This window comes from Vanessa tameamea, chromosome 16 (genome assembly GCF_037043105.1).
Source record: "Vanessa tameamea isolate UH-Manoa-2023 chromosome 16, ilVanTame1 primary haplotype, whole genome shotgun sequence".
In the NCBI taxonomy this organism is placed as follows: Eukaryota; Metazoa; Arthropoda; class Insecta; order Lepidoptera; family Nymphalidae; genus Vanessa; species Vanessa tameamea.
Genome location: NC_087324.1, coordinates 4,921,406 through 4,942,829, shown reverse-complemented (window position 1 = coordinate 4,942,829; position 21,424 = coordinate 4,921,406). Strand labels below are relative to the sequence as shown.

The 21,424-nt window shown below is 31.4% G+C and overlaps 5 protein-coding genes across 7 annotated transcripts; 2 read left to right on the top strand and 3 right to left on the bottom strand.

The window, feature by feature from the left end:
* Window positions 1–153: 153 nt before the first annotated feature.
* LOC113393910 (WW domain-binding protein 2) lies at window positions 154–3,867 on the bottom strand. 3 transcript variants are annotated; one of them, XR_010309382.1, is made up of 8 exons: window positions 3,705–3,867; window positions 3,178–3,352; window positions 2,933–3,092; window positions 2,102–2,232; window positions 1,806–1,935; window positions 1,568–1,623; window positions 935–1,017; window positions 154–676 (listed from the first exon to the last, which is right to left on the bottom strand). XR_010309382.1 is itself a non-coding variant. In XM_026631026.2 (7 exons), the coding sequence occupies exons 1-7, from the start codon at window positions 3,758–3,760 to the stop codon at window positions 629–631; spliced, it is 906 nt and encodes a 301-aa protein (XP_026486811.1). In that variant the 5' UTR covers window positions 3,761–3,867; the 3' UTR covers window positions 154–628. The 3 variants fall into 3 exon arrangements, 2 of the variants coding, with proteins under 2 accessions (XP_026486811.1, XP_064073379.1); XM_026631026.2 differs by lacking the exon at window positions 1,568–1,623 and having other exon boundaries at window positions 1,683–1,935; XM_064217309.1 differs by lacking the exon at window positions 1,568–1,623.
* Window positions 3,868–4,214: 347 nt separating this feature from the next.
* LOC113393905 (mismatch repair endonuclease PMS2) lies at window positions 4,215–8,239 on the top strand. The gene is made up of 8 exons (XM_026631020.2): window positions 4,215–4,315; window positions 4,655–4,814; window positions 5,148–5,291; window positions 5,433–5,634; window positions 5,793–7,301; window positions 7,386–7,584; window positions 7,661–7,810; window positions 8,096–8,239. Exons 1-8 carry the CDS (start codon window positions 4,226–4,228, stop codon window positions 8,171–8,173), a joined length of 2,532 nt encoding a protein of 843 aa, XP_026486805.2. The 5' UTR covers window positions 4,215–4,225; the 3' UTR covers window positions 8,174–8,239.
* Window positions 8,190–12,336, bottom strand: LOC113393908 (glutamate-rich WD repeat-containing protein 1). The gene is made up of 7 exons (XM_026631024.2): window positions 11,941–12,336; window positions 11,678–11,852; window positions 11,372–11,590; window positions 9,236–9,372; window positions 9,005–9,159; window positions 8,522–8,739; window positions 8,190–8,391 (listed from the first exon to the last, which is right to left on the bottom strand). Exons 1-7 carry the CDS (start codon window positions 12,252–12,254, stop codon window positions 8,254–8,256), a joined length of 1,356 nt encoding a protein of 451 aa, XP_026486809.1. The 5' UTR covers window positions 12,255–12,336; the 3' UTR covers window positions 8,190–8,253.
* Window positions 12,337–13,932: 1,596 nt separating this feature from the next.
* On the top strand, window positions 13,933–16,767 carry LOC113393906 (pentatricopeptide repeat-containing protein 1, mitochondrial). Its single transcript, XM_026631021.2, has 4 exons — window positions 13,933–15,545; window positions 15,633–15,802; window positions 16,248–16,419; window positions 16,506–16,767. The coding sequence occupies exons 1-4, from the start codon at window positions 14,031–14,033 to the stop codon at window positions 16,743–16,745; spliced, it is 2,097 nt and encodes a 698-aa protein (XP_026486806.2). The 5' UTR covers window positions 13,933–14,030; the 3' UTR covers window positions 16,746–16,767.
* On the bottom strand, window positions 16,641–21,288 carry LOC113393907 (eukaryotic translation initiation factor 3 subunit L). Its single transcript, XM_026631023.2, has 10 exons — window positions 21,152–21,288; window positions 20,842–20,937; window positions 20,599–20,763; window positions 19,962–20,185; window positions 19,758–19,890; window positions 19,535–19,675; window positions 19,077–19,364; window positions 18,667–18,852; window positions 17,229–17,462; window positions 16,641–16,963 (listed from the first exon to the last, which is right to left on the bottom strand). Exons 1-10 carry the CDS (start codon window positions 21,176–21,178, stop codon window positions 16,829–16,831), a joined length of 1,629 nt encoding a protein of 542 aa, XP_026486808.1. The 5' UTR covers window positions 21,179–21,288; the 3' UTR covers window positions 16,641–16,828.
* Window positions 21,289–21,424: the final 136 nt, after the last annotated feature.

Genomic DNA, 21,424 nt, shown 5'->3' with positions numbered 1-21,424 from the left:
TGCTTGCCAATTATAACTCATAATTAATGTTAAATAGCTAATTCATAAAGAAAAAACTGCCCCCATTATTTGTTCAGTATTCTTTGAATATTGAAACTTAAAATTAATAATTAAATTGCAAATATAATAAACAATACTTAAATATTGAAACAATTATTAAATATTTGAATAGAATTTATTAATAGTGAATTACAATTTAAATAAATAGTTGTAGAACAAACATTTTCTATAGCAAAATAGTTCTAACTTTCATTAAATAGATTAGTATATTTACATAATTATATAATATGTTAAAAAACAGAAACAATGAAAGAATATCAAAAACGCTATAATTGTTTATTTTATAAAATACTTTTTAATACCAATGAATATCTTTATATATTTTTTATGCTTTGGTAACAAAAATTTTAGCTTGTATGTGATTAAACACAGCCTTATAATATTCTAACAGCACTCTTTATAAGCCACCATACAATACTGGAATGCGTTAAAGCAACTAAATATTTTTAACATTATTAAATAATTGCAACACTTTATTTTTGTGAAACATACAAAGCTTATTAAGTCTCATTTGAGTTAAAATAAGCCGTGTGGCGGGGAGTGTCCATGTGGTAGTGAGGACAGTGCATTAGTTGTCTTTCTTTGACGTAGACTCCTGATAAGTCGGTGGTTGATCCTGTAAAACAATATTTTGTTTATCATACAATACATATTTATATATCTAAATAATTTTTCCATCAAAAATCATGAAAAGAGACATGTGCAATGTACATGTAGTGATCAATTTATTGTTTCTTTTTTTTTTAATATGTAGACCAATAACATATTTATATATTCTGAGTATAGTAAAAATATTGTAATTAAATAAATGAATACTACTTATTGTTCAGAATCTAAAAAGTATTAATTAAAATCTGCCTATATAATAACTTACATTGTAGGGTGGTGGTACATAAGCTGTTTGGGGCTTATTTGGATCATAGTAAGCACTCTGAGCTGCTTCTGCTGCTTTAGCATCTGGAATTATTATTTAAACTACTCTATAATCTTCATACACAATGATTACGTTATATACTAATTACATGATAATCTGCTCAAATTACTAAAATTGTTTATTACAAGTAAAGTACACTATCAACAAAATGAGCAACATTAGTAGCATTGTTATGAAATATCTATCTACAAATAACTAAATCTATATTTTTTCTTAATCTCAAAAATACAATTCACAGTCACAATAATAAATCCACTTGTTAAGGAAGTCTGTGAAGATATATCTGTTAATGTGATGAAAATTAAATGGTTAAATAAAAATTATTGACAATTTGATCCAAGGAAACATAAATTAATAATCTTTACAAAATAAACATCAGTTTATTCATCAATTATTGTGCTCTTCAATCAAACAACTGCAGGGACTATGACTACAATTATTGTGAATTATTAGGACAAAACCCTAGGAAAGATTAGTATAACTTATTAACTAGCATCATGTTAATATAGAAGTGTGTGTGTGTGTGTGTTACTCATTTTAGCAAACATTTTTAAACTTTAAGAAAGGTAATACCTTGGTTTTGGTTTGTAAGTTATGTTATATCCACTTGACAAGTGCTATGTAATAACCTGTAAAATTGTCAATAATTTTATAAAACTCACTGTATATATTAACTAATAGATCTTACCACTTGATGACATGCTGGGTGCACCTGGGACAAAGCCGCCTGGGTAGCCTGGAGGCGGCATGTTGGCATTACCCGGGTAGCCCGGTGGTGGCATATTACCCGGATAACCATTGTTTTGCACACCTGTGGGGCTAAGGCCAGCAGCACCGGAGAATCCTGCTCCCGGTGGATATGTAGCACCCATCACACCAGGGTAAGGAGGTGGATTATTCGATACGAAGACAGAGTTTGGAGATGGTTGATCGGGAAATGCCTGTTAAAAAGATTCTTATTTACCTTTTTGTGTCTTAATAGTAATTGATAATTAATATAAATTAATGTAAAAAAATATAAGAATTTTTATCAACAAACATAATGTATGAACGACCCTACATAAGTTAGATTCATATACATATGTAGGTTATAAGTCTTTTACTTACTGTATATGGTGGCACCCAGCCATAATATCCCTGTGGTGGAGGAGCATATGCCGGAGGAGGGGCAGCATACCAAGGTCCAGAAGGCGGAGTGTAAGGTGGCGGTGGTGCATTTGGTGAAGTGTGCCTTGATGCTGATATAAATGCATTATAATGTTAATAATTGTAAAATTAAATTACAAATAAATTATAACCCAATTATTTATAAATCTTAGTAAAATAATATTAACTCATTATTCTTGATACAGCAATCAATTTGTTCTTATTTTCAACCTACACTTAACCTATCTAACTTTAAACATAATTAAAAAAAAAAATAATAGATAAAAAAAATTTAACACTTGATTATATAACTATTCCTTTATAAACATAATAAGCAATTTTATTATTTACTGTTTTCCAGGAACAGATAATAATGCATTAAGAATGTCTTGATGACATTGAGAAGCCATATTAAAGTAATTGAAATGATTATAGGATCAAATTATTGAAATCATTTATCACCCTGGTTATTTTTAAATGTAGAATCATTCTGTATTTAACATGTAGATAAGGCAAGGCATTAGGAAAACTTGACTGGTAAAAATGGGATCAAAAGTAGAATATTTTTTTAAATTTATAATTGAAATAAATGGCTTAATATTCAGCATGGATTCTGGATTCTTTAATAGGCCAAGCAAGTGTGATGTCCTCAGAAAACATAAATTTTCAAATTCTTTATATAAATAAGACTCATATTTGTCAATGTTTATTTGATACTGAAATAAACTTGATAGATAAAAGTAAATATGAATTCTAAAATTCTATTGTTTAATTAATTAGGATTATATTTACCAAGGTGTGCTGCTTTTAGCATAGCCTGTCCAAATTCAATTGCTCCTCCAGACTTGAATGTTAGTTTGAATTTGACTTCTCCAATGAAATTCCCATTTGGTTGTGCCCTTACTTTCCCCTTGATATAATTTGCACCAAACATAGGTTGCTCCACAGTCACCTAAAAACATGGTATTAAATTTCATTACCAATAATTTAAGAAATGTCATTGGCAACTATTTGCATCATCATTTCATAATACTTACATCTTGTAGTGCTATGAAAGGAAAACTAAATGATCGAAGTGCATCTGAATTAGCCTTTGAGTTATATATCATGCGATGAGTTGTAAGATACATACGACCATTTTTTGTGCCTTTAAATTCAGATGTCTCATTTCCATAGAATTCCACAGTTACATTATCGGAAAATAAGATGATACTGAAAAAATTACCATGAATATGCTATAGTAACTGTAATATTATAAATATTAATAATTATTTTACAGCAAGATATACCTATCTAAAAAAAAAATACGATTAGGGACTTGTAAATATATAGAATTTCTACTTTATAATCTCATCTTAACAAAAATAAAGTATAACGAAATTATAATTAAAATGGAAATAAGTATTTGAAAATTTATTTTGTTGTAGCTGTTCTAAGTTCTTTTTTTTAGGTTTTTTTTTTGGCCTGTAAAACGTTTACTATGAGTCATAAGGTGTAAATAAAAATATTGATTGCATCAAGTCGAGTGTTTGTTATTGTATTTGTGAATTTATGGAATACTTACACTTCTCCAGCATGTATTAGAACGCCATGGTCAGCATGAGCGGTATTTAAAGACATTTTTTACAATTAAACTAAGTCTTTTGTTCTTGCCTCCACAGCAAGTCGATGATAAAGGAAAAACTGCGTATATACTAGAAAGTCTCGAACTTTACTGACAGTGACAGTCTGACACATGAAAAAGATAATTGACATATCACATACCTATTTGCCTATTTTCTTAAACATTCCTCGACAAGTGAAGACGAATCTCATTCGTATTTTCATTATCGATTCATGATCAATTGATCAAATAAAATTTTCTTTATATATTTTTTGCTTTATCAACTGTTCATTGTCCGATCAAAAATTTATTTTTATTATTTCTATGCGGTCGTGAGTGCAATTGTGTGTTAAGTGGAACGCATCCAAAATTAATGACATTTTGACTCATGATAAGAGGCAAGAGCGGGAATATGGAAGTCGAAACTATGTAATGTAATAAAGTTTTATTAATTATAATTGTTGTAGAAATCTATAGTAATCATGGAAGAAATAAATGATTTATCCGGAGTTCAAGTTAATGGTATTAAACCTATTAACAAAGACACAGTGCACAAAATATGTTCTGGCCAGGTGCAGTATAAATTGTTGCTATTTTTATTAATATATTAGTCTGTGATCTTATGCTAAAAGGAACTAATATCAACAACCCTTACTGTTAGTAATTTGAAAAGATAAAAATTAACCTATGTTGATTGATAACATATAGCTTTTTGCGTAATTTTTTGTTATTAAAAATGTTAAACTAATAACATTTTAGCCCGAATATTTTTAAATTTATTGAAATGATTTGGTATCTGGGAAAATATTGTTAACATTATAATAAAAAGCAACTGAATTGTAATTTAAAAAAAAATTGGCCTTTGAATAAATTCATGTAAATAAAATTTATCTCAAGTAATCTTATTGTAGGTGGTGCTTAGTTTAGCAGTAGCAGTTAAAGAATTAGTAGAAAATTCGCTAGATGCTGGTGCCACAAATATTGATATAAGAATTAAAAATTATGGTATTGACTTAATTGAAGTTACAGATAATGGATCAGGTGTAACAGAAGATAATTTTTCAGCTCTAAGTATGCAATACATTATATCGATTTTTAAAATATTTTTTATGTGCTATGCAGATCCTGTTGGATTTAACTCTCTCAAAATTCTAATTATTACCACAAGAGATTTCCCAACTTAGGTCCTATTTATGTCATATTATGGCATATTTGTTTCTCTTTTATTATATAAACCTAAATGTGTATATATTCTAAATATATTTTTTACAAGCAAGAATTTAAATTTATGATGTTAATTTATATTCTGTTAAGCCAACAGTGCCATATTAGAACCTTCCTATCAGAGATATTTAAAAAATTACTATGTATAATTCTAATTAAACTGTATATTCAATTTTTCAGCATTAAAATACCATACTTCAAAGCTAAATGATTACTCTGACTTGCTAGGAGTATCAAGTTTCGGTTTTAGAGGAGAAGCATTAAGTTCTTTATGTTCATTAGCAGACCTTACAATCACTACTAGACATGAAAGCTCTCAATTTGGTATGTATTCCTTAAATATCTTACCAATAAATATTTAACAATCTTTAAAATAAGCTGCTGCTTTACAATTTAGCCTTATCAGCTATAAATTGAACTTAAATATGAATATATACTATTATATAATTTATAAATTATCTTCAGCTACTAAAATACAGTATGATCATAAAGGAAATATAACAAATAAGACACCATGTTCCCGGCAAATTGGAACAACTGTCTCTTTGTCAAATCTGTTTTGTTCTCTGCCAGTAAGGAAAAAGGAATTCCACAAGAACGCTAAAAGAGAGTTCAATAAAATGACAAATTTACTATATGCATATTGTTTGATATCAGTCGGAGTTAAGTAAGTAATTAAAAATATAGGTTTTTATTTAATATTTCTAAATAATATATCATAGATAGTTGAGCTCATATATAATATAATAAGTAAAATAATAACACTAATGCTATTATTTATATAATTATTGCCACAGCAACTAGTCCTACATTTTTCTATTTTAGGATAACCTGCACTAACCATGTTAGTGTTTCAAATAAATCAACAGTTGTAGCTACTCAAGGATCTTTATCTTATAAGGATAATATTGCTTGTATTTTTGGCATTAAACAATTACAAAATATATTTGAAATAAAATCAGAGTATGCATACAATATAAAAGATAATATATTTAAGGGTTTATCTGGAGGGGTAAAAGATAACAATGAAAGTATCAATATAGAAGATGTAGAAATAGATTTATCTGAAGATTCAAATGATGCACAAAATGATGAAACTAAAATTTCACAAGAAATCATAACAAGTACACAAAAGACACAAGGTTATAAGAACTTACCTGATCCTGTAGAGCTTGTAGGATATATCTCTTCTTGTGCACATGGTTGTGGTCGATCAAGCACAGATAGACAATATTTTTTCGTTAATTCAAGACCTTGTGAACCTACTAAAGTTATAAAACTGATAAATGAAATTTATAGGCAGTACAACCCTAATCAATATCCTTTTATTTTTCTTAATATTAATGTGGAAAGAATATCAGTAGATGTCAATGTCACTCCAGATAAGAGGAAAGTATTTTTAATAAAGGAGAAGTTTATTTTGGATGTTCTGAAGGCTTCATTAACAAAACTTTTTGAAAATGTGCCTCGAACATTAAAAGTTGAAACAACATCCTTTCTTACTCAAACACTTGAACCTGAACTTAAACAACCAAGAATTTTTAACTCATTCTTAAAACAATTTAGTAATCAATCTGAATTGTCTATGGATAATAAAGCTGATTCATCTGGAAAATCAGAATTAAAGAGAAAATCTTCATCAAATTTAGATAACTTTATAAGTATAAAAAAAAGTTATAATCCTAATGATGAAGATATACTAGAAAGTGAAGTATCTTATGAAACTCAATCAAAGTCTTCACCCATAAATAACTTATCTGAACTTAAAAATGCAGATACAACTGATGTAAAGACTAAGAAAATTTCAGAAGGAAATAAAATTGAAGAAGACAATTTATCTACTGATGATAATCATTCTCCTGATTCAATAAAAAATATTTCAGATAGTGTTTGTGAAGAATCTTATACTATATATTGCAAAACAAAATGTGCAGAAATAAAAACACCAAAATCTAAAATACAAAAAGTAGTAACTGATAAAGATGACCTAGGCAAACATGCAAGAAAATCTGTAATTTTGAAGACTTCCCTAGAAGATATTAAAAAAGTAGCAAATTTGTGTGACAGCAATTTTTCTAAATCTAATCCTGATAGGATAAAATTTAAATCAGGTATTAATCCAGTTTTTAACAAGAAATGTGAAGAAGAATTAAGTAAGGAAATATCAAAAGAATCATTTAAAAATATGTCAATTGTAGGTCAATTCAATTTAGGCTTTATAATAACCAAGTTAGATGATGATCTGTTTATAATAGACCAACATGCGACTGATGAAATTTATAATTTCGAAACATTACAAAAAACAACAGAATTAACAAGTCAGAAACTTGTTATGTAAGTAAATATTACTAAATTAAACTGTATATGATACAAATTGAATTTTCAATTTATATGAGAAAGGTATACTTTAATTTTTAGTCCACAACAACTAGAGCTAACAGGTGTCAATGAACAAATATTAATGGATAATGTGGGTGTTTTCAAAAAGAATGGCTTTACTTTTAAGATAGATGAAGATGCTCCACCTACTAAACGAGTTAAACTTTTAACAATTCCAATGTCAAAAAATTGGATATTTGGTAAGGATGACATTGAAGAGCTTCTGTTTATATTAAAAGTTGGTATAAATAACTATCTTGATGAAATTTTATTTTTAAAAATTCAAGATTTTATAAATTTTTTTATTGTTTTAGGAAAACCAATCTGAATATTGTAGGCCAAGTCGAGTTAGAGCTATGTTTGCATCTAGAGCTTGTAGAAAATCTGTCATGATTGGGACAGCTTTAGGTAAATCTGACATGCGTCAACTAGTTGATCACATGGCTGAAATTGATAAACCCTGGGTAATTTTATTCAATTTTTTTAAATTTACTTTAGTAATATTTAAACAACAAATATATGTATTTAAGATGTTATACCAGTAATTAAATTGACTCAAAGCCGAAATGTAGGGTGGTATTATGATTGAGTAGGTTATATATTTCATAAGGATAGCATGATGAAATGTGCCTACACAAAGCCACCAAATAAATTTACTATGTACAAGCTACTAGCTTGTCATAGTCTAGTACTCATAGGCAAGTGTCAAAAACTATAAATTTATAATGTTCATATATCTTTTTTTACAGAATTGCCCTCATGGCAGACCAACAATTCGTCATCTTGTTAACTTAGCAATGGTTCAAACCAATAATGATAGAATCTAATAAGTTAAATATCAGAAAATCATGAAAGTTTTACTTGAATATTTAAATTAAACATTTTTTTTTGTTTTTAATATTTTATTTTATACACTAATAGTTTTAAATATATTAAAACCTGTATGTGCAGTGGTCACTATAACCCCAGGAATTTGTTTATGCCAATGAAGTTCTTTGATGTCAGTTTGTCCTTGATGAATGAATAGTAACTGTGGTGGCAGATTCTGAAACAAATTTTAACAATTCATTCAAACTTCTCTTTTAGAAAAAACTATTAACAAATGATTAGAATAAATACATTTAATAAGATAATGAGCCTATTTAATATTATAATAATATTAAGTCACAATATACCTTTAACTCTTCATCTACAACTTCTTCATCATCTCTTTCAACTGCTAAATCCCAGAGGGCAACTTGGTTGTCCTCACCAGCTGAAGCCAAAACACTAGGTTCTGACCAATGCCATTCAACTGAAGTGATTGGGGCTGTATGATGTTTGAATGTACCCACAGGCGTGTTACTGGGGAACTGCCTTAAATCCCAAATATGAAGAAAACCATCATCTCCACCTAAAAACATTAAATATATTATATTCTAGACAAGATTGACATCAAACAGCTGATGGCTATAGTAGTTGCATTTTGAGCTTGAGTTATACTATTGTTGACTATAAGTTTCCAATAGAGGTCTAGGAAAGTTACTTCTCTGCTACTTTGTATTATTAAAAAAAATTATCATACATAATATTCTTTGGACTTGTAGTAACTGAGACAAACATGTTCAACCATATAAACTGACCAAGTTTATAATATAATGTATATGTAACAAACTTACCACTAGCAATAAATGGCTCCTTATTATTCCATGACAAAACATTTATGTCATTTTCATGAGCATTTTCAGCTGTCAGCATGCAAGCTTTGTGGGGTGGGGCTCTCGTGTCCCATATTCTTATAGTCTTGTCTACTGAACATGATGCTAATACATTTCTATAAGCATTAACATTGTTACAAATAAACACTTTTATTTTAATTAACTTAAATTTAGATCATATGGCAAATATACCTTTCATTAGGTGACCATTGTATATCTTCAACAGAGCTTGTATGACCAATCAATGGACGTTGATCCACTGTCCAAGTACCTCCTTCATTTGGTTTCCATATGTGTATATCTCTCCTACAATCACCAGTAGCTAATACCTATATAACAAAATCAAGCTTAATAAACAAAATTTTCTCTAATAATAATAATAATAACTTGAGGGTGCTGGAGTTGTATAAATTAGATACAACTCTATGCAGTTTCTTGAGATCATGTATGGGGCAATGGCGGACAGTCCTTCGCTATCCAGGATGCCGAATGATTCATGGTAATGACGAACCGATAAGGATTGAGCGGGGAATATTCCAGGGCGATAGTTTGAGTCCATTGTGGTTTTGTTTAGCCTTGAACCCTCTAAGTACTCTGTTAGAGGGTTCAAGGTTAGGCTATTGTTTGTGGAGAGGCGGTAAAGTAATATCCCACCTACTTTACATGGATGACTTAAAGCTCTTTGCACCTTCAGGTTCACAACTAATGGAGTTACTAAAGGTAACAGAAACTTTTAGTAATTCTATTAGAATGGAATTTGGAGTTGACAAGTGCGCGGTTATGCATATAGAGAGAGGAGAGATTATGGAATCTGACGGATTACAACTTTCAGATTCCATAAACTTTAGATCACTGTCCGCAAACGAATCATACAGATACTTGGGTGTGTCGGAAGCGTTAGGCATCAATGTGACCGACATGAAACAATCACTGCAGGAGCATTTCTTTGGTCGTCTGAAAAAAGTACTCAAAAGTCTTTTATCGGGTGGCAATAAGGTTCGCGCCTTCAATGGTTGGGTCATGCCGGTCTTGATGTACTCTTTCGGCATACTCAAGTGGACTCAAAAAGAACTAGACGCCTTGGATAGGAGAGTCCGTGTCCTGCTGACTGCATATCGGATGCATCATCCTCGGTCTTCGGTGATGAGATTGTATATCCCACGGAGATGTGGTGGCCGTGGCTTTTTAAATGCCAAGACCCTACATAACCATGAGGTATACAAACTCAGAGAGTATTTTCTCCACACTGACTTGGATATGCACCGAGATATAGTTACAATGGACAAGGGGCTAACTCCGCTCTCCTTAGGCAAAGAGAACTGGCGCAAGCCTGTAGTACTAAGTACTGAGAACTGCAAGGGGGTATGGAAGAGCAAGGAGTTACGCGGACGCTTCTATCGGGCCCTTCATGGACCCGATGTGGACTTTATGGCGTCCGTATCTTGGCTACGGTTCGGCAACCTATTTGGTGAAACCGAAGGTTTTGTCTGTGCAATTATGGACGAAGTTATCATGACGAACAATTACCGGAAGTATATTGTGAGGGATGGCACGGTGGACATATGTCAGGCGTGTCACACTCCGGGCGAATCCCTTAGACATATTATTTCCGGTTGTTCTCGTCTTGCTAACGGAGAGTATTTGCACAGACATAATCAAGTGGCCAAGATTATCCATCAACAACTTGCACTTCGATACGGTCTTGTGGTATCAGAGGTACCCTACTACAGGTATGTGCCCGACCCAGTTCTCGAGAATGGTCGTATCACACTGTACTGGGACCGATCTATAATCACTGACAGGACTGTTGTCGCCAACAAGCCTGATATAGTGGTGATAGATCGGTCAGAGCGCCGCACGATAATTGTTGACGTCACCATCCCTCATGACGAGAATCTCGTGAAGGCTGAGAAGGATAAGCAAATAAAATATCTTGACTTAGCTCACGAGGTTGTCGACATGTGGGATGTGGATACAGCAATTATTGTGCCAATAGTCGTTTCAGCGAATGGCCTAATGGCCAAGAGCCTCGACCAACACCTTAAGAGGCTCTCATTAGGCAGCTGGGTCAAGGGCCTGATGCAGAAGGCAGTACTCCTCAGCACGGCGCATATTGTGAGGAAGTTCCTCTCTCTGGGGCCCTGACCACCGGTGGCTTGGACCCTGTTCCCGCCACTGGTTGGCCTCTGTATTGTATATTTTTAAATATATTTTATATATTTTGTATTTTATATTTAAAAATTTATTATACATGAAGGAGAATTAATAAAGAAAATAATAATAATGTTAACAGTATATATATATAAATATCAGAAACATTTAACTTACACCTTGTTCTGTCGGGCACCAGTCAATACCAAAACCTTCTTGTTGATGTCCATTAAAAGAATACAATGGTTTCACTGGGTTATTAACAGTATCCAGATTGTACCTTTCAAGCAGAGTAGGCTCATCTACAGCTTGTAACTGTTGAGTTATGTTCCAAATATCCACTCTACCAAGTTCTGACCAACTTGCTGCCAAAACAGAATTTTTAAAATTTGATGCCTGAAATTATATTTAAATTTCTATAAATTAATAAAATAGGTATAATCAATATTTTAACAATATTAAGAATGCTATTAAAAATCATACCCTAATTCTATTGACACATCCTTGGTGTTTTATAAATGAGAATGTCATTTGAGGTTTTTTTTCCTCATCTTCCTCTTCATCCTCATCATCATCATCGTCATCCTCATCTTCTGAATTTTCTTCATTCTCTGGTTTTGAAGTTGGATGTAGATTTGACATTTTGACAACTAAAAGACTAAGAAAAACATTTAGATATATATAAAACATATTATTTAGTATAGTAAATACGTTATGAAGTAAATAATGACAAATTAAAAACGTACTTGTTTAATTGTGCGCTGGATGCCTGAGTACCGGCAACTAAATATGTAGTCATTGGGAACTCATGTCTATCGTTGCCGAGATTATCAGTAATAATATCGAAACTGAGGCAAGGTGCACCCGTTTGTGCCTGATGAAGCATAACGTAAGCCGACTGATCACATATTAAATGTTCATCCTCTTTTAACGGCTGATCGGGTAAGTAAGTATTGGGGCGAGTGTCTTCATCATTACTTCCCTCTTCACCCTCGTCCATATCTTCATCTTCACTTTCAGAGGAGCTCTCTACCATGTGATCTTCTTGTATATTAGACATTTCTAATTATTAATGTTACAATTTCTTTTCAATATCAGGCGTTAAATATTAAAATTTAGGTAGCAGCACGTGTTTACACGAAATAATTTACCTTTCAATGTCAATTGTCAATTGATTAATGATTGTCAATCAGTTTATACAGACAAATAATAATATAGGTCCTACGTGACATTGGCGAAATAATCTGGGCCCTGTGGCACAACTAAAAGCCATTAAACTAAGAATTGAATTGAATTGAATAATATAGGGTAAAGAATATCAGTGCAAGAGAAAAAAAATGGTAGCTAGACATGTTTCTAGCTCTGTTAATTTCGATTAATGCATCATTGCTGTACGGTCACTCGTCTATTCATTTATTATAATTTAATACTTCAAAAACGATACCCTCTAGTGATATGGCTCTACTTAAAGCAACATTGGGTTGGCCAGTGCCGAAGATTTTTGAGCCTAAACGATAATATGATATGCAATCGTCGTCGTGGCTTTCGTTATTTAATGCGTAGAGAATTCAATATTAAATTGTGTATTATTACAAAAAAATATGTTAGTCGAACAATGAAAAAAAGTTAATGAACAGTTGAAATAAAAAAAAAAAAACAACTTTAAAAAAATACGTGTGCGTAACTCACGTATATCTCCGGACACCCGATAGAAGTGATAACTTAAACTAATATAAGTAGTACTATTTAATATTTAAATTGCTTAACTTGAGAAAAGCTTAGGTTAATACTTAAATTTGATGTATATTAATATGATAATGTAAGGAAAGGTTATTTATTAATAAAATCCGGCAGCGCACCTGCAATACCCCTGGTGTTGCAGATGTCCATGGACGCCAGTAATCACTTTCCATCAGGTGAGTCTCCTGCTCATTTGCCCCCTATAAGATAAAAAAAAAACTTTTAATGATTATAAAACATATTATATTCTTAGTTAAAATTCTTGAATATGTACAGAAGAATTTTGTGTATGTGCATCATTAGTATCATTAATTCCTGTTTACCGCTGCAACATGCGTAAGCGAAAGGGAAGCTAGATAGAATGGCTCTGTAACGCATTACGTAACGAATTTGTTAATCCTCCCATAAGAAGTTATCACTTCAAAAGTAGATCGTCCCCATTATTTCTCCCCGCCTTCTTAATTGTTATGTATGTCATATGTGTTGCTATGAGTAAAGCTCATATTTATTGTAATCCGGATTGATATGCGAAACATTATTTTAGCAATAAACTAACTGGAAATTTAACATGTATTTTTTATTATTAACAAACATGAGAGCCGAGATGGCACAGTGGTTAGAACGCGTGCATCTTAACCGATGATTTCGGGTTCAAACCCAGGCAAGCACCACTGAATTTTCATGTGCTTAATTTGTATTTATAATTCATCTCGTGCTTGGCAGTGAAGGAAAACATCGTGAGGAAACCTGCATGTGGCTAATTTCAACGAAATTCTGCCACATGTGTATTCCACCAACCCGCATTGGAGCAGCGTGGAGGAAAATTTAGTATTAAATTAAAAGGTGAATTTGAGTTAAATATATCAAAATTGTCTCGAGTAAAATTATGACTCAAATCTGGCAGCACTGGTCGACTCGTTAAACTTTGATGTAAATATTTTCTTTTCTAGAGAGTAGAGATCTACTTTGATTTTGGAGGTTATTTTTAATAACAATATGAAAATGAGTTAAAAATATTGTTTTATTTCACCGTTTTTATATAATTCAATAATGTTTGCTTTTATTTAAGTGAAAAACAATTTTTAAATCATACAAAATGGCATTACGTTGTTTGAATCTTTTAAAAAATATAAGAAGCAGTAATGTAATATTACGCCAAAATTTATTATGTACGTCGATAACACCGAACAGAATAAACGACATTAAAAAAAACAGAACAGAAGACCGTATAGCATATGTACGGGATCCCGATTCTTTTGGAACTTTAAGTGGCCCAATCATTAAGGAGACGTTGGAAGATGAAGGCGATATTAAAGAGGAACAGTTTCTGCAAAATATTCCACTGAATTCTCAAAAATTGTCTACCAAGCAATATGCAGATTTAATAAAGCAGTATTTAAAATATAAGAGAATAAAAGATGCTATAGATGTACTAGAAATTAAGATGCTTAAAGAAGATAGAGTTAAACCCGAAAATTATATTTATAACATATTAATCGGAGCTTGTGCTGAAGTAGGATATACAAAAAAAGCATTCAAATTGTTTAATGATATGAAAAGACGTGCTCTTAAACCAACAGGAGACACTTATACATGTTTATTTGAATCATGTATGAATAGTCCCTTTCCTTCTTATGGCTTAAAAATGGCAACCCATTTAAGAAGTCTCATGATTGAAAAAGGTGTAGAACCTAATATAACCATTTTCAATGTTATGATTAAAACATTTGGTAGATTGTCGGATTTACCAACAGCTTTTAAGATTGTTGATGAAATGATTTCTAAAAAAATAAAAATTAGAGTACATACTTTTAACCATTTACTACAAGCTTGTATAGCTAACAAAGAGTCTGGATTGAAACAAGCACTCATTGTCTGGAGGAAGATGTTGAAAATGAAAGAAAAACCAAATCTTTATTCATTTAATTTGATGCTTAAATGTATAAAAGATTGTAATTTAGGCACCAAAGAGGATGTGCTTGATATAATAGGTATTATACAAGAACAGAATTTGCTTTTAGATGTAAAACCTCAACAATTACAAATTGAAGCCAATCCATCCACTAGTCCCTCTCATTCAAACATAGATTCAATTGAAACTAAAGCAAAAGTTGAAACTAAATTTTTAGATGAAAAAGATAAAGAGCTAACCAGACAGGCAGAATATAATAGAACAAAATATAGCATTGGGATGATAGATACACAAGAAAACAATTCTAATGCAGGTTGTTTAAATCAAGATGGTTTTCACATTGAATTAATACAAAGTCAGAAAAAGCTGCTTCCACAAATACCAGAGAGGACATTACCAAATTTGCTTTCAAAAATAGTAAATATCAATGAAGTCTTAGCATTTCAGGATGTGCACACAGCACAAGATAAATTTGCCATGATTGGTGGACAAGATGATTTCCTTAAAGAAATGGAAGCATATTCTGTAAAACCAAACATCAAAACATTTACACAAATGCTCTATGTCATAGATGATAGTATAGAAGCTGAGAATAAATTAATGGATACTATGAAAATACTTAAGATTAAAGCTGATATAGATTTCTATAATATGCTTATTAAACGAAGATGTCTAAGATTAGACTATAATAATGCAATAGTAAGTGGGATAATAAATAAAAATTTTTTACTATTAATAATATTATTAATATATTTTATGCCTCTGTTAATTATTTTTGTATTTTAGGAGGTAAGGAGTATAATGGAGAAGGATAGTAAATCACGCCAGCGACACCCTTTAAACAAAAAACATAAATTAAAAGCAAATATTATGACTTATGGTGTATTAGCCATGACTTGTGATACAAAAGAAAAAGCTGAGAGTTTACTTTCAGAAATGAAAGAGAATCAGTTAAAGTAAGTATAAACTCAGGAAAAATATACTTTAAAATTTTAGTTATGTGGACTGGTTAAAGGTCACCACTGATTGACGGTATAAGAAATTTTTAAACTTTCTTTACCTCTCCAATGTGCCACCAACCTCAAGTACTATGTTGTTATGTCCCTTGTACCTATAGTTACACTGGTTTACTCACCCTTCAAACCATCTTAGTTCCCAAGCTTGGTCACATAAGGAATGGTTAATTTTTCTTGCAGCGTCAATGGGCAGTGGTGACTACTCCCAACAAATGGCCCACTTTCCTACCTGTATCTTAATAAATATACTGCAACATACATTATTGCTGAACTATTTTATTATTATTACTCAAAGAATATTTATTCTATCTGCTTTCTATATTTATTCTTTTGCTTTCTTGTGAATGAAATTGTGATACATATTTTATAACAAAACATTTTGCAGAATCAATATTGAAATTTTGGGGACCTTGTTAAAAAATGGTACAAGACAAACACAATTTGGATATATATTATACATAATGAATATTGTGAAGCAGGAAGATTTGAGAGTTAATGATGTATTTATAAAACATTTGGAAGGTTTTAATGATAAATGTTTACACATAATAGAGAAGGTAGTCAAAGAATTACAAATGATTTAGTTCAGTTTTCATTTACATATTGTTGAATGTGTTCATTATTAATATAAAATATGTTTCAGAATAATAGAGAACAACGAGAAAGTCCTGTATTTATGGCAGCTTACAAGAGATTTAATAACATATACAATAATTGGTTAAAAGAAATGAATGTTGAAGAAGTTTTAAAGCCTGAACATCCTTGGAAGCAATTCGTCGAAGCAAATCCAACACCAATACAAAGGGAAAACATGAAAATTGTTGAACCAAAAAAGTTTTATAAGAGAAGCCGTAAATTTATACATTATAGACCAAGATTGTAAATATGAAATAAAATATAAAATATTTTTTTAGTTTTTTATTTTGATACAAATGTAATGGTACAACAATACATTACAAAAGATATTTATATTTTAATATGATGCAATTTGCGGTTGAGTTCTTCAAACTTAAGAAGCTTGCGAATAAAGAAATCGCCATAACGGTGAGCCACCTTTGTGTCCGCAATGTGGATCATGTCATTATCAATGTAGAAGTCCAACTGTGAATTAAAAATAAAAATGAGTAGTTTTCTAAATTGCACTAAAAACGTTTTTATGATTATCTTATTACTTATGCATAGAATTAATGTTAATATGTAATTTGATTAATAATTCATACAAATTTTATTACACCTGACATAGTTTTCACAATACCATTGCTTCTTTCAATAATGCAGTACAAAAATATGACATGAAATATAAAAATTAAGACATTTATATTACTATATGACTTGACTTGCAGGGTATATATGTAAAATATAATACCTCAGATCCACTCTGGAACCTGCCGTCGAGTCCACTCGGGCCCTTGGTCCATACTACGTTCTTCATCTTGTGCTTGAAGCACAGCAGGTGTATGGCGAGCGCGGCATGCTCGCGAGCCGCGTCGCGCTCCCCGCCGCGAGCTGCCGACATGAAGGCGGCCAGCTTGGCCAGCGGCAGCGTCGTGTACAGTTTGAGGTACGAGCGGATAGTGGGTAGCATTTTTTGTTGGCGAACCTAATGACGGAACATTTTATACATAGCAGAAATAGTTTATTAATTACCTAAGCCCGCGACTTCGTGCGCGTTTGAATTTAACAAAAGTTATTGTTCAGTTCACAGATTTTATTATAACTTATTAATTCTGTATTATTTATTTATTATTAGGCAGCTTTTGTGATATTAAATCGTTGGTGGGAGGCACGACGTGACGGCGGCGCGAGGGCTGCGCGCGGTACTGGGCAGTATTCATTGACATTGGACATTGCAGCCTGACTTTATTCAATATATAATTCTAAAATGAAAGTAGCCTAAGTTACTCCTTATTACATCAGCTATCTGCCAGTGAAAGTCCCGTCAAAATCTTTCCAGCCGTTCCAGAAATTAGCTAGGTTAGATTAGGAACAAACAGACAGATTGACAAGAATTGTAAAAAGTGTTATTTTGGTATATGTACCATGTATACATACATATGCATTTAGTAAAACGAGGTTATTTTAATATAACAAACAGACACTCCAATTGTATTATATGTTAAGTAAATGATAAAATTAATCTATAATATAAATAAAATTATACATCATTGGGTACCCCCTTTTAATCTCAATTTAAATGTTTCTAACCTAATTTTCTCCATAGACAACTAACTCTGTAATGATTAAGGACGACAGTAAACCGGCTTTATATGCCTTAATAGTGTTATTACTAAAAATAAACATTAATTAATACCTTAACATTTGAAAAAAAAAGGTGCATCATTTTACAGAAACAAAACCGATATAACAGATTATAACTTTTTCCATTACATTAAACCTTTTAAAATATATATATGTAACAATGCAGATTTGTACGATTGTCTTGATGATGAATACATAATTCATCCGCCGAAAATAACATTAGTAATTGCCATAGACAGTGTCCTTGACATGGTATTGAAATTGTTTGCAATTACATATAAGGCTAATTCAAATAAAAATCTTATTAATATTCTTCTGATTGCTTGGTTTTGGAAATTGACCTCCTCCTTGCCATATAAATCGGTATCTATATGCTATTAACTAAAATGCATACTCTTTCAACCCATTCGCTATAACATTATTCACTTCATAATTCAAGCAATATTTTTATGATTATCTAAAGCAATTTTTTTATTATTATCTGAAGTAATCGTTTTTCTGAGCTCAAGACACTGCAACAACTGGGTCATAATTTAGAGGCGTACCTCGTCCATGAAGACCTGCGTCTGGTGTTTGACGGCGTCGCGGCCGTAGTTGGAGCCAGGCTCGATGGGCGGAGGGCAGGGCGACAGGAACTTGGGGCACGCGAACGTGAAGCAGCTCTCAAACTCTCCGAGGTCGCCATATTGCATCTTGAACATCTTCTCGTGGTAGTTCTTTTCACGAAGAACCTGAGGTGTGATGATGGAAATTTTTGTATTACTGTATTATTTACTCAAATGAAACTGCATATACTTAAGTCATGTCAAATTTCTGGAGGAATGAATAATTAATATATACAAAGTAATAATATAAACAAGGAAAAAAATATATTTTACTTTGGTAGCCTTTAAAAGCAATTATTTAATAGCAACATTTATATGATATTTACATAGAAACATCTTTTTTGACTAACCTGTTGTATGGACTCGTCGACACACTGAGGGTGGAGTACCAAGCAGATTGCGAGCAGATGATACATCTGTTCTGTTTGTTTGTTGATCTGATCGTTTTGGTAAGAACGAGTCGAGAACAGCTGCTTAGTGCGCTGCATGTAAAGCAGAGCTGAAGAAAGCGTGCGAATGGCGTCGGCATAACGACGCATCATCATGTACGCGAAGCCCACATAGTAGGATGTGGAGATCTGGCATGCAGGTACGTGGGAATATTGAGACTTCTTGTGGAGCTCAATATTTTCGAGCACCTGTATCAAAAGTCGTAAATAATTTACTTGTGTTCTTTTAGTGCTATAATAAATATGCAAAAATTATACACTGATTACAAATTTCATTTACTGTTTTATTAATTTTCTATTGTATTCTATAAGGTATCAATAAACTAAAAAATAATGAATAAAACTTATATAAACATTACCTTTATAGCTTGGTAATAATCTCCAAGCAAAGAATGCAACCGTAGCAAACCAACCAAAGAGAAATAACCAAGCATTTTGTAAAGAGAGTGACGGCCAAACTCTCCAGCCACAGAATCTGGGTCCCCACCAGTGACATATACCTTTTATTTAAACAAAAAGAAAAATCAAATAATAAGTGTTTATTTGTATAATTCAATTTAAACATTAAAATAATAATAATACCTCTAGTTGACGCTTGATGTTAGATTTATCTACAAGAGAGTGCAGGACATTCAGAATGCAAAGGACATTCCATGCTTTGTTCTCCGTATTCAAAGCTTCAATCTCAGCTTGACTTAACTTAGAAGTACGGGATCTAAAAAAAAATTTGTTTTACATTGGCACAGAATGTATTCAATAATTATCTAAAGTAACAAAGTATTTTACCTGTACTGAGCAAAAGATTGAAATTGGTAGACAAATTCATCAATGAGTTCCCAGAGCCATTGATCAGGCAATTCAAGAGGAACTGGTTTCTCAGCTGAGAGGATGTAATTAAATAGGTCACAATAATTGTAGAATGACAAGAATCTTTGCTCAGGTTTAGGCCCACCTGGTACCCGTGCATAGATATCACGGAAGTAAAGTTCTTTGTAGAGAATCATGAACACCTATAATTATAAAAAAAAAAAAATTATATAAATTAAGTTTCTGTTAAAGTACTAGTTCTATTACTGTTTATTAAAAATTTCACATTCTGTCCAATCACACTCCAATACACTCAAGTGTTACCTTGTTTTTTTGTGTATAGCTGTTGTTTGCTATGTTATGTTGTTTGTTTGTTCTTTTTATAGATGGAGGCAATATAAGAAGAAAATATTTTTGTTAAAACAGTAACCTTTAGGTGTATTTTTAAATCATTGACTATTAACACTGATGACTTCATGTGGATTCTAACAGTGTTTACAGTGATATTTTAGAGTACTTTAAAGGCTTTACTGTTTTAAAAGTGTATTAAGTATAGACTGTAGAATTTTATTAGAAATTAATATACTTTGTTCTGAAAAGAAGTAATATAACTTACATGATCATTGTCTACAACTGGTGAGACTTCTTTCTCATCTGGCCATGGGGTATTTTCAAAATACTGCTCAGTAAGTTTAGGGAATGTATTTTCATATAAATTCAAAATCTCAAATGTCATTCCCTCGGTGATCATATTACGAAAATAGACAAGGAATTTTTTTACCTGAAATCAATATAACATGAAAATTTACCAGTGTTATACATTTAACCTTTAAAAATTATATGCCATAAAGTTACCTACCATGTCCGGCATTTGATAATATGATCTGTCATACTCCAAGTCATATTGCGGGTCTCCTGTATGAGGCTCATAGTCGCCATAGGACTCATAACCACCCTGAAATATTTAATAATATATATTTAATTAAGAAATATTAAACCTTATATATATTTAAGAAATATTCAACCTAAAACGGATTAAATACGAAAGATAAAATAAGCTCCAAATAAAAATGTTAGCTTTTAAAACTAGTAGGTTATTTTTAGCTAGATATGTAAAATTAATAATTCAGTCACTTTTATATTAAAGAGTCGAAATGAAATAAACAAACCTCATTGTAATCGTCGCTTGAGTACATCTTAATTATACTTCATAAAATACATTAAATATATTTCGTTGGCACAACTTTCAATCGCGTTGTGATTTTTGACGTAAAGGGAATATTTTTGACGCTCGAAAGGATTTGTCAAAAAAACAGATTGTACATGGTACATAATAAAGTTAAAAACAGAGTCAATACAGTTTTTCATTTAAATATGTAATAAAAAATAGCACTTTAAATTTTATTTATTAAAATAATTATATAATCAATTTTTTAATTTAT

What these genes read in the sequence shown, in the direction of transcription:
- LOC113393910 (XM_026631026.2), bottom strand. Translation starts at nt 3,760, where the DNA reads ATGTCTTTAAATACCGCTCATGCTGACCATGGCGTTCTAATACATGCT. An exon ending in ACCCAGCATGTCATCAAGTG is followed by an intron (nt 1,018 to 1,682) that starts GTAAGATCTATT and finishes TAATAATTCCAG; the next exon opens with ATGCTAAAGCAGCAGAAGCA. An exon ending in ATGTACCACCACCCTACAAT is followed by an intron (nt 677 to 934) that starts GTAAGTTATTAT and finishes ATTGTTTTACAG; the next exon opens with GATCAACCACCGACTTATCA.
- LOC113393905 (XM_026631020.2), top strand. Translation starts at nt 4,226, where the DNA reads ATGGAAGAAATAAATGATTTATCCGGAGTTCAAGTTAATGGTATTAAA. An exon ending in TTGATATCAGTCGGAGTTAA is followed by an intron (nt 5,635 to 5,792) that starts GTAAGTAATTAA and finishes TTTCTATTTTAG; the next exon opens with GATAACCTGCACTAACCATG. An exon ending in ACAAGTCAGAAACTTGTTAT is followed by an intron (nt 7,302 to 7,385) that starts GTAAGTAAATAT and finishes TTTAATTTTTAG; the next exon opens with TCCACAACAACTAGAGCTAA.
- LOC113393908 (XM_026631024.2), bottom strand. Translation starts at nt 12,254, where the DNA reads ATGTCTAATATACAAGAAGATCACATGGTAGAGAGCTCCTCTGAAAGT. An exon ending in GATGTGTCAATAGAATTAGG is followed by an intron (nt 11,591 to 11,677) that starts GTATGATTTTTA and finishes ATATAATTTCAG; the next exon opens with GCATCAAATTTTAAAAATTC. An exon ending in GGAGCCATTTATTGCTAGTG is followed by an intron (nt 8,740 to 9,004) that starts GTAAGTTTGTTA and finishes TAATGTTTTTAG; the next exon opens with GTGGAGATGATGGTTTTCTT.
- LOC113393906 (XM_026631021.2), top strand. Translation starts at nt 14,031, where the DNA reads ATGGCATTACGTTGTTTGAATCTTTTAAAAAATATAAGAAGCAGTAAT. An exon ending in TAGACTATAATAATGCAATA is followed by an intron (nt 15,546 to 15,632) that starts GTAAGTGGGATA and finishes TTTGTATTTTAG; the next exon opens with GAGGTAAGGAGTATAATGGA. An exon ending in ATGAAAGAGAATCAGTTAAA is followed by an intron (nt 15,803 to 16,247) that starts GTAAGTATAAAC and finishes AACATTTTGCAG; the next exon opens with AATCAATATTGAAATTTTGG.
- LOC113393907 (XM_026631023.2), bottom strand. Translation starts at nt 21,178, where the DNA reads ATGTACTCAAGCGACGATTACAATGAG. An exon ending in ATTATCAAATGCCGGACATG is followed by an intron (nt 20,764 to 20,841) that starts GTAGGTAACTTT and finishes TATTGATTTCAG; the next exon opens with GTAAAAAAATTCCTTGTCTA. An exon ending in ACATCAAGCGTCAACTAGAG is followed by an intron (nt 19,676 to 19,757) that starts GTATTATTATTA and finishes TTTAAATAAAAG; the next exon opens with GTATATGTCACTGGTGGGGA.